At 46.1% G+C, this 11,559-nt stretch overlaps 1 protein-coding gene across 2 annotated transcripts in view; it reads left to right on the top strand.

The window, feature by feature from the left end:
• Positions 1 to 361: 361 nt before the first annotated feature.
• Positions 362 to 11,559, top strand: part of INTS8 (integrator complex subunit 8) — a 35,707-nt gene continuing 24,509 nt past the window's right edge. Inside the window, exons 1-6 of one of the 2 annotated variants that reach the window (XM_054385639.1) lie at positions 362 to 491; positions 3,070 to 3,244; positions 5,138 to 5,278; positions 5,685 to 5,756; positions 8,878 to 8,929; positions 10,709 to 10,891. In XM_054385639.1, the coding sequence (XP_054241614.1) occupies positions 362 to 491; positions 3,070 to 3,244; positions 5,138 to 5,278; positions 5,685 to 5,756; positions 8,878 to 8,929; positions 10,709 to 10,891 (753 nt within the window). Of the gene's footprint in view, positions 492 to 3,069; positions 3,245 to 5,137; positions 5,279 to 5,684; positions 5,757 to 8,877; positions 8,930 to 10,708; positions 10,892 to 11,559 lie in introns of those variants that run through there. The other variant, XM_054385640.1, reaches the window with a different exon arrangement.

The raw sequence follows: 11,559 nt of genomic DNA, 5'->3' as shown, positions 1-11,559 counted from the left end.
GCGAGGTAAGATAAGGGAGGGTTTATGAACCTGCGGGCTGCTGTCGTGAGGGTGGGTAGCAAAAGCTACCTCTGCAGATGGGACTGGGACTCAGCGCTGAATACCACTGTGGGGGCACAGGTGGAAGGAAGGCAGCGGTGATGCCGGGGGTGCTCAAGCGAACAGCTGTCGCTCCTTTGCCTTCCCCCACGCTCGCTCCCTGCTGCGCCCGGCCCGGCCTTGCGGGGCTCCGCCCCTCTGCTGCGCAACGGGGGCGGCGGCCGCGGCCATCTTGCTGCTGCTGCTGCTGCTGTCGCCGCCGCCACCGCTGCTCCGGAGAGCGCGACTTGCGCGGCCGCCTTCCGGGCAGGCAGCAGCAGCGATGAGCGCGGAAGCGGCGGACCGGGAAGCCGCCACTTCCAGCCGGCCTTGCACGCCGCCGCAGACCTCCTGGTTCGAGTTCCTGTTGGAGGAGGCGCTGCTGGAGCAGCACCTGCAGAAGCCCTCTCCCGGTGCGTGCGGCGCGGCCTTGCCTTGCTGGCCGCCACCTCGCCTCGGCTTTGGGCGCAGCCTGGCGTCGCTCCCCGGCCCCTCCCGGGCCCCGGGAAAGAAATGCTTGCTCGTTTCTCTGCGGGGTCTTTTCCTCGCCGCTGCGGCCTGCAGCTGGGCCGCTGCCTCCTCTTTGCCAGGGCCTGCTCCTGGCGCTGCCGGCCGCGCAGCGCTTCCCGTTCGCCTGCAGTGTCGCCGCCGGCCCTCGCCCCCTCCCTCGTTTCTGACTTTCTCCCCCGGATAGGCGCCGCGGGATTTTGCTGCCCGGAGCTGGTAACTCGGTGACCAACCCGCAGGCTGGGGCGAGGAGGAGCCTCAAGGGGTGGTGATAAGGGGCGGTCTGCAGCTTGTATGCTAGGGTCCCCGCGGCTCGGTGGTGGGGAAGTCACAGGGCGCAGGTTGAGACAGCGACGGCGAGCCCGGTAGGTGTGCGGCAGAGCTGGTTAACGCAGACGATGTGTTCTACTCGTTCAGCATCATCTTTTCCTATTTAACCTCATTGTTTAATCTGTTTTCTGCGACGGGTGTGTGAGTTTGTGTTTGTGGAAAGGTAACAAGTTGGTTGTTTTTACGACGTGAAGTGGTGTTCGTGCAAAGATCGTTACAACTTGCAGCTGTTTTTCTCCCCTTAAGGTTTTGCTAGGGGCTGGAACTACGAGTTCTAAAGGTTGAGTGCTGGAATTGCTTAGCTATAGAGCTGGAATGAATAGAAACCGAGTCTGATGGGTTATAAGAACACCACCATATTTTAAAGTAGCTCCTCTGGGAATCGTCTTTGTCAGTGTCTGAATTCTACAAGCAGGTGGACAAAAGAGGAAATCCTGTGGCAGTATTGCCTCTACAGAAAATAAATTTAAGTGTAGTCTGGCTATGTCTTTGTGCTTAGATCATATGCTGCTACTTTGCAATTAAAAATAATGTTCAATACTGGTTTTACGTTTGACGAAGCTCAGTGAAAGCATAATAGTTATGGTACAGCTTCAGTGTTTAGATCATATACTGCTACTTTGAAATTAAAAATGTTTAATATTTGGTTTATGTTTGACAAAGCTCAGTGAGAGCATTATAGTTATACAGCTTCAATGTTTCAAACTCAAAGGTGCTGGAGAGTCTGCATCTTACTGTAAGGGAGAGATTCGTGGGCACATTCTTGTTTGAGAAGAAATCGGTCTGAAAGTACCTTCTAAATGTCTTTAGAAGTACCGATAATTGCCTGTAAATATATTTTAAATGCAGAGGGAAATTACAAGCAGGTACATAGGTTTACAACAACTAACTTGTGATTTCAGCAGGCAACATTTATTTGGTATATGTGACAGTACTGAAGCATAATTAGTGCTAAATAGTAAAGATAAAACTATGGGGATGTGGTTACCGTGGTCAGGTAGACTTGAGAGTTAAAGACAGGTTGATAATCTAATTTGGGTGAACATAAGCAAGGTTTTAGGCTGTGCCTTGAAAATTTTTCACAGATCTTGAACAGAAAGTAGTAGAATGTAAATAAATCACCAGAGTGTAAAAAGGAAAATAACGATAATTCTGAATAATCCCATCTACCATAAGAATTAGTTAGGTAAACTAACATTCTCTTTTTTTGGCTTCATCGCTCTGGGAGACACTAATTTGTGCTTTCTGCTGGCTTTGCTGACCTTGGCTGCATTGCTTTCTTGTGGCTAAGTCTTAACAAACAACCCTCTGCTTTCTCTTGTCCCTTGTGTACAGAGCAGGGGTAGGGAGCAGGGAAGGGGAAGCTATTAGCTCCCCCTGTACTCAGCTCTGGTTAGGCCACACCTTGAGTACTGTGTCCAGTTCTGGGACCATCAATTTAAGAAGGACATTGAGACACTTGAACGTGTCCAGAGAAGGGCAACGAGGCTGGGGAGAGGTCTTGAGCACAATCCCTATGAGGAGAGGCTGAGGGAGCTGGGGGTGTTTAGCCTGGAGAAGAGGAGGCTCAGGGCAGACCTCATTGCTGTCTACAACTACCTGAAGGGAGGCTGTAGCCAGGAGGGGTTTGGTCTCTTCTCCCAGGCAGCCAGCACCAGACCAAGAGGACACAGTCTCAAGCTGTGCCAGGGGAAGTTTAGGCTCAAGGTGAGGAGAAAGTTCTTCACAGAAAGAGTGATCTGCCATTGGAATGTGCTGCCCAAGGAGGTGGTGGAGTCACTGTCCCTGGAGGTGTTCAAAAAAGGATTGGACATGGCACCTGGAGCCATGGTTTAGTTAGTCATGAGGTGCTGGGTGATAGGTTGGACTTGATGACCTCTGAGGTCTTTTCCAACCTTGTGATTCTATGATTCTGTGATATTCATTGCATTTCTTTTTAGATTGTAGTTTTTCTTGTAAATACGGCTTCATTTGCTTCCAGCTGAGCTGGTCTGGCAGTTTAATGTTTAGGGGGCAATTTTCAACCCACCACATACCCTTAGGGCTTAGACTCTGCCAAGTGACGGTGTCCAAGCTGTATAAATGATAAGGGAATTGGACCCCTGTTCATAGCTGCTTACAGAGAATTTGAAGCATGTCTGTGGTTTCTTACAGATCCCCCACCAGTGCAGCTGATTGTCCAGTTCTTGGAACAAGCTTCAAAGCCCTCAGTGAATGAACAGAACCAAGTCCAACCTCCACCTGATAACAAAAGAAACCGCATCTTGAAACTTCTTGCCCTTAAAGTTGCTGCTCATCTGAGATGGGATTTGGATGTATTAGAGAAAAGGTCTGTACATCTTCATGCTGAAATTGCTAAACATAAGTGGCTTGAGATTTTGTTTTAACAAATGGGAATCTGTGTTGCTGCCTTTTCCGATGGCAGATTCACAGATTGCATCAGGTTGAAAGGGACCCTCAAAGGTCATCTTGGGTGTAACAACTGAAATCAAGTTTGATTCAATCTGTGAGTTACAAAAGGGGGTTGGTAGAGGCAATGTCTGTGAGCAAATCAATACTATTTGTAATATAGAAAGGAAGAGTAGTGGGTCTTAGTAAGATGTGCACATCTAAACTGCATAAAGGTGGATTTTAGGTTACGTTTTCTTCAGTGACAAAACTAGCTTAAGTTTCCCCATTCTGACATGCTCCAAGTTGGAGGTCTTGCTTCAGTTTTGGTGATGTAAAGAGTTCTGTACTCTATGAGCTAGACCACTGAACAGGCTGAGGTTGAAACATAAACTTCACTTTTGCATTTATCTTTTGAATTTCTTAAACCCAAATAATTTTGGCTGCTGAATAGCTTGAGGTAGAACAATTGGAAACTTCTTTACTCTGGCAGTGCTAAGCACATTAAGCAGCTGCACTCAGCAGTGTAAAATCTTGGTGGGTCAGTGCTTGCTCTAGCTGTAACTTGCATAGAATCCTAGAGCCATTTAGGTTGGGAAAGACTTTTAAGGATCATTAACTCTAGCCATTAACCTAACACTGTCAAGTCCACCACTAAACTGTGTGGTAGAATCCTGATCAGCCCTGCTCTGTGCCTGTTGAACTGGTTGTGGGTTTTGATAGCATAGTGTTGGCCATCTGTGGTGTTTTACTGAGAACCAATCTGAAGTCATTTCAACTCATTCATTAACCTTATTAATGTTTATAAATATGTACATTGCAAGTGTCAGGAGGATGGAGCCAGGCTCTACTCAGTGATGTCCAGGGATAGAACAAGGGACAGTAGGTGCAAGCTGGAGCAGAGCAGGTTTCATGTGAACATGAGGAAAAACTTTTTCACTGTAAGGGTGCCAGAGCCCTGGAGCAGGCTGCCCAGAGAGGTTGTGGACTTTCAAAGCTCACCTGGATGTGTTCCTGTGTGACCTGCCCTAGCTGATGCTGCTCTGGCATGGGGGTTGGACTTGATGATGTTTCAAGGTCCCTTCCAACCCCTAACATTCTGTGATTCTGTAACTTAGCATCTCTGTATAGTAGTTCTTGTTCTGTTGGCTCATGAGGCCTGAGATTGTTTTTAATTAAGAAGCATGCTTTTGTTTTTTAACTGATTATACCCAAAGGTTCACTTATGGTAGTTAAAATGGAATAAAAATAAGAGCTTGAGCTGTTTTTCCTAAACATTCCACTGTTTCACAGAGTGGAATGATTGTGCACTCTTGCCAATGAAAACGAAAGTACTGGGCTTCACATGTTTTAAACTAACAAACACTGGTTTTCCTGGTAGTTTGATATAACACAAGAACTTAAATCTGCTAACCAGGAATTCTGGCTTTAGTTGCTAGAAGTGTGGTTTCACAGAATCACACAGAAACCTTCAGGTTGGAAAAGACCCTCAGGATCACCCAGTCAAACCTATAACTCTGCTCTACAAAGTTCACCCCTAAACCATATCCCCAAGCACCACACCCAAACCACCTTTATTTCCCTGCCTGCTTTCAGTGCTGATTGCAGAGAATTCAGATTTTTCACAAGATTGAAAGTACTTAGGCAGGAGCTGATCACTTCAAATTTCCAAAGATGTCTAAATTAGTAATTGTGTTAAATTATTCTTGGAGTGATGCAGTCTAGCCTGCATCCCTTCTCATTTTCACATGGAAGGTTCAGTCCCAGCTGAACATTCCAGAAGTAGGATTACTGTAGAAAGTATCTGATTCTTTTCTTTTTTTTTTTCCAATAGCTTGTCAGTTCCTGTATTGAACATGCTACTGAATGAACTTCTGTGTATCAGCAAAGTTCCCCCAGGAACTAAACATGTGGATGTAGACTTGTCCAGCTTACCCCCAACCACTGCAATGGCAATAATACTCTACAACAGATGGTAAAACTGCTTTAAGGCACTAATCTTAAAATCATGATACAACAAAGCAATGTTTTCTTCTGCTATATGCTTGTACATAGGAGAAAGGATCTAAGAGTAATAATGAATTTGTGAGCTGTAAGTAGGTGAGGAGCTGAGTCTGAAAAGCTATTCTACAGCTGGGTTTGTTCCCTAAAACAAAAGTCAAGGTAGTAGTTTGATATATCACCTTATGAAGATAAAAATCTTGATGTCTTTTAGCTTTTGATGGCTATAAGGGCATTCCTGAAATACTAGATTTTCTCTTGTATTCTCATGGGATAATGTATTTGAAATGGTAAACTGATACTGTGAAGAGCTCTGTAGCCTGCTTATTACACTTGCAAGGCTGATACCATTCTCTCATTAAATATTCTTTTCTCTGTAGGGCCATAAGGACAATTGTTCAAAGCAGTTTTCCTGTAAAGCAAGTGAAACCTGGTCCACCTCAGCTAAATGTGTAAGTTACAGACATTACAGTTGGATTTTGTGATCAGAAATTTCATTTTCAAAGTGGATTAAGTCACATTAATGACATGAAGTTGCTTAAAGTGGCTAGTTGTAGCATGGAAAACTTGATTTATTTGGAGTATCTTCTTATTTTCCTATCAGACATGATTGGTAATGTCTTTACTTGTTTGTCATTCCACTCTTTCAACATGTTATAATCTCCATGAAATGAATCTCCATGTGCTCAATGGTTGCAGCTGGAGAGCAGTGGCAGTGGTGTCCCTGGGAGCTGTGCTGGTTAATATTTTTATCAGTGCTATGGGCAGTGAGATTGAATGAACCATCAGCAGTGTGCAGATGACACCAAGCTGAGTGGTGCTGTTGATACACCAGAGGGACAGGATGGCAGCCAGAGGGACCTGGACAAGCTGCAGAGGTGAACCCAAGTGAGCCTCATGAGGTTCAACAAGAGCAAGGGCAGGGTTCTGCACCTGGGCTGGAACAATCCTCACTATCAATACAAACTGGGGGAGGAGGAGGTAGAAAGCAGCCCTCTGGAAAAGGACTTGGGGGTGCTGATGGATGAGAAGCTGGACAGGAGCAGGCAGTGTGAGCTTGCAGCACAGAAGGCAAAGCACATCCTGGGCTGCATCCAAAGCAGCATTGCCAGCAGAGCCAGAGAGGTGATTCTGACACTTTGCTCTGCTCTGCTGAGACCTCACCTGGAGTGCTGCGTGCAGGTCTGGAACCCTCAAAATAGGAAAGACATGGACCTGATGGAGCAGGTCCAGAGGAGGCCACAAAATGATCAGAGGGTTGGAGCACCTCTCGTGTGAGGACAGACTGAGGGAGCTGGGGGTGTTCAGCCTCGAGAAAAGGAGGCTCCAGGGAGACCTAATAGCAGCCTGCCAGTAGCCAAAGGGTGGAGACTGTTTCGAAGGCCTGCAGTGACAGGAGGAGGGGCAATGGCTTCAAACTAGAGAAGAGGAGATTTAGATGGATGTTGGGAACAGGTTCCTTACTATGAGGGTGGTGGAACACTGGAACAGGTTGCCCAGGGAGGTGGTTTGGGCCCCATCCCTGAAGATACTCAAGGGAGTTGGACTGGATGATCCTCAGAGATCCCTTACAACTCAGACCATTCTATGATTCTCTGAGTTTGTAGAGGCATGAAAAGTCCTGGGAGAAAGGAAAATGCTGCTTCTCTAGCTTAGACAGGGTACATTTCTTGTATCCTGTTCTAACTTACAGCAGCTTGCTTAATGCCATTGTGCTTTTACAGTGATTTGCTGCATGGTGTATCATAACCAAAGAAGTAAGGAAATGTTTTCATCTGCTTCATGAAGCAAAAATTTGTAATTTAAAGTCAGTATTCATTTTGTATGCTAGAAGTTCTGTGGCTTTAGTTACAACCTGGAAGTGCTTTTTAGTTGTTACAACCTGGAAGTGCTTTATATGTTACAGATTTCTCCAGTAAAGTTAGGAGTATCTCAATGGTGATTTTCATGTGGGTTTGGTTGTCTCTAGCATTAAGCTGCACTTGTTTGATAGAGTCTCTTAAGTATGTTGGTTAAAAATACTACTGATTTCACTATAAATCTTGTGTTGTCAAACTCACAGAATTGTCAGGGTTGGAAGGGACCACAAAGATCATCCAGTTCCAACTCCCCTGCCATGGGCAGGGACACCTCACACTACAGCAGGTTGCTCACAGCCACATCCAGCCTGGCTGCAAAAACCTCCAGGGATGAGGCTTCCACCACCTCCCTGGGCAACCTGTGCCAGTGTCTCACCACCCTCATGGGGAAGAAATTTTCCCTAATATCCAACCTAGATCTCCCTTCCTCTACCTTGGATCCATTCCCTCCTCCAGTCCTTTCCATACCTGCCACCCTCAAAAGTCCCTCCCCAGCTTTCTTGTAGCCCCCTTCAGATACTGGAAGGCCACAAGAAGGTCTCCTCAGAGCCTTCTGTTCTCCAGACTGAACAGCCCCAACTTTCTCAGTCTGTCTCCAGAGCAGAGCAGCTCCAGCCCTCTGCTCATCCTCATGGCCCTTCTCTGGACACTTTCCATCCCCTCCAGATCTTTCCTGTACCAGGGGCTCCAGAACTGGACACAGAGCTCCAGGTGTGGTCTCCCCAGAGTGGAGCAGAGGGGGAGAATCCCCTCCCTGGCCCTGCTGGCCACACTTCTCTTGCTGCAGCCCAGGCTCTGCTTGGCTCTCTGGGCTGCAAGTGCTCACTGCTGGCTCCTGTTGAGCTTCTCCTCCCCCAGCACCCCCAAGTCCTTTTCTTCAGGGCTGCTCTCCAGCCAGTCCCTGCCCAGCCTATAGCAGTGCTTGGGATTGCCCTGACCCAGCTGCAGGACCTTGCACTTGGTCTTGTTGAACCTCATGAGGTTGGCTTGGGCTCAGCTCTGCAGCCTGTCCAGGTCCCTCTGGATGGATCCCTTCCCTCCAGCCTGTCTGCTGCACCACACAGCTTGGTGTTGAGGGAGCCTCACTGCCACTGTCCATGTCACCAACAAAGATGTTGAACAAGACTGGTCCCAGGACTGATCCCTGAGGGACTCCACTTGTCCCTGGCCTCCACTTGCCCATGGACCCACTGACAGCCTCTCTTTGGGTGCAGCCATCAAGCCAGTTCTTTACCCACCAAGTTGGCCATCCATCAAACCCATATTTTACCAGCTTGTCCTACCTGTTTGATCCTGAATCAAAAACTCTGTATGGGGAAACAATTTTAAAAATACCTTTAATTTTTACATGAAGACATTTCTGCTTCTGGCATGTGCTTGAGCAGATTTAAATAGTGAAGCTTCAAGAGACTTGAAGCTGTGGAAACTGCTTTCTTCATGATAGTTTTGCTAATACTAACAATCTGATTTTTATAGGAGAGAGCAATGAAAACTTTGTAGGTCAATAAAATGGAAGTTACAATCTTACCCCAAACTACCTTTTCATTCTATAACTCTTTGTATCAGCTAGAGATAGGTCAGTGGTCCTGTATAAAGATGTTTAAAATGTCATTAAGACTCACTAAGAATGAATTGCTTTGGTCTAGAACATGAAGTAAAATAACAGACAGGTTTGCTTTGTAATTGAAATCTTCACCTCTTCTCTGTTTCCCAGGATGAGCCAAATGCAGCAAGAAAAGGAACTAACTGAAAATATTCTGAAAGTGGTGAGGGTTTTTTCCTCTTCTTTTTGCTTGAATTTACATGTGAATAGGAATGGACAGGAAATGTTGTTGAATTCAGTCCATTTATATTTGCCACAGTTCCACTCTGTGGATTTTGGATGCTGTTCTCTCTGCACTGGGGGTTGTTTTGTGTGATTGAAATACTCTTTTCTCGACCCATCACTGAATAGAGGAAGCCTCTACAAAACCAGTGTGTGATTAGTGATTAAGTAAAATCATATGGCAGCAAAATTCAATCTGCAGGATGTTTTAAAAGGGTTTAGTAGCTTAGTGGTTTCTGTGTGTAGCTTTCAGTAGGATGCCAGTTGTGCCTGAAGCCTTTCCTTTGAGAGACAAGAAGGAGGGAAGTACAAGCTCTCTACTTCCATAAGTAGCCTAGCTCGCTTCCCTCCTTTTGTTCTACTTGGACCACAGGATGTTAGGGGTTGGAAGGGACCTCTGGAGATTCAAACCCCCTGACAGAGCAGGACCAGCAGGTCACACAGGAACACATCTAGACAGGGCTTGAAAGTCTCCAGAAAAGGAGACTTCCACAACCTCTCTGGGCAGCCTGTTCCAGTGCTCTTGGGACCCTCACAGTGAAGAAGTTCTTCCTCATGTTGAGGTGGAACCTCCTGTGCTGTAATTTACATCCACTGCCCCTTGTCCTGTCCCAGGGTGCAACTGAGCAGAGCCTGTCCCCTCCCTCTTGATCCCCAGCCTTCAGATATTTATAAACATTGATTAAATCCCCTCTCAGCCTTCTCCAGACTAAAATGCCCCAGGGCTCTTAGCCTCTCTTCACAGGGCTCCAGTCCCTGGATTCTGCTGATGAATTTGTATTTTACATTTTCTACAGGTTTTTTGCTTTTTAGTTGGTTTTTTATTTCAAACAGATGAGCAAGGATAAGTGTGTAGCTGCTTGGCCAATTTCCAAAATTCTGACAAAAAAATCCTGCTGTAGAAGCTGGGTTTGTTTCAGCTGGGAAACAACTCAACATTCACAATGTGGTTGCTGCATGACATAATGCTCCAGAAATGGCCAAAAAAAGTGTAGAGGGAACAGAAAAATGTTTGGTTTAGCTGAAAGGCTTTTATCCTTTGAGTAGCTGAAGAAAAAAATCACCATTTTCTTTATTGTAGAAGAGATGATCCAAGGGCTGGAGCACCTCTGCTAGGAGGACAGGCTGAGGGAGCTGAGGGTGTTCAGCATGGAGAAGAGAAGACTCCAGGGGGACCTTAGAGCTGCCTTCCAATACCTGAAGGGATCCTCCAGGAAGGCTGCAGAGGGACTTTTCCTGAGGGTGTCTAGAGACAGGCCAAGGGGGAATGGTTTGAAGCTGAGGGAGAGCAGGATCAGGCTGGATCTTCATAGTTTCATAGAATACCGAGGATCATCTAGTCCAAATTTAGGAAGAAGTTCTTCATTCTGAGGGCGGTGAGACTCTGGAACAGGCTGCCCAGGGAGGTTGTGGCTGCTTCCTCCCTGGGGGTGTTTAAGGCCAGATTGGATGAGGCCTTGAGCAGCTGAGTCTAGCTGAGAGGTGTCCCTGCCTATGGCAGGGGGGTTGGAGTGGATGATCTCTGAGGTACCTTCCAACATAAGCTATTCTATAAAATGCAGGGGCAGATTGTACACAGCAATAAAACAGGTGTTTTACTTCTTTTTACTTTCTTTCTTTTTACTTTACTTTCTTTTTACGTTTCTAGTATTAATTTAAAACCAGAATAAACTCAAAACTAAAAGATTAATTTTTCTTCTATGTTTTTGAACTCTTACAGTTGAAGGAGCAAGCTGCTGATTCCATCCTGGTCCTAGAAGGAGCACTTAAATTAAACAAAGATCTTTATGTTCACACTATAAGAACTCTGGATTTATTAGCCATGGAGCCTGGTATGGTGAATGGAGAAACAGAGAGTTCCACAGCTGGGCTGAAAATCACTGCAGAGGAGATACAGTGCCAGGTAGCTCACATTCTGTACTGGATTTTTCACTTTTTATCTCTTTCTTTATATCTAAAGTGTTAGATAATGTTTTGGAGATAAATTGCAGGGATTTCTATGTGTATTTCATGTGTTCTTTTTAATGCAGTGAGACATTACTGATTTAGTTTTTGCATTATTAGAGCTTCTTTCTGCAGTGTAAATGTTGTTGCTTCCCCCCATCTCCAGACTCTCACTTCTCCCTGTAAGCCTTGACAAGGTCAGCTTATTGCATTGTTTTTTGTGGAAATCCTTCTACAATTTGGTGATGCCTGGTGCAGGCTTAACTTATATTGAGACTGCAGTTAAAGAGGATACAAATGAAGGTGGAGCACCTCTGCTATGAGGATAGGCTGAGGGAGCTGGGGGTGTTCAGCCTGGAGAAGAGAAGACTCCAGGGGGACCTTAGAGCTGCCTGCCAATAGCCAAAGGGATCCTGCAGGAAGGCTGCAGAGGGACTTTTCCTAAGGGTGTCTAGAGATAGGGTAAGGGGGAATGGTTTGAAGCTGAGGGAGAGCAGGGTTAGACTGAAGCTGAGGAAGAATTTCTTCAGTATGAGGGTGGTGAGACTCTGGAACAGGCTGCCCAGGGAGGCTGTGGACTGCCTCCTCCCTGTGGGTGTTCAAGGCCAGGTTGGATGAGGCCTTGAG

This window comes from Indicator indicator, chromosome 12, assembly GCF_027791375.1.
Source record: "Indicator indicator isolate 239-I01 chromosome 12, UM_Iind_1.1, whole genome shotgun sequence".
NCBI lineage: Eukaryota > Metazoa > Chordata > Aves > Piciformes > Indicatoridae > Indicator > Indicator indicator.
This window is presented reverse-complemented; position numbering and strand designations above follow the sequence as displayed.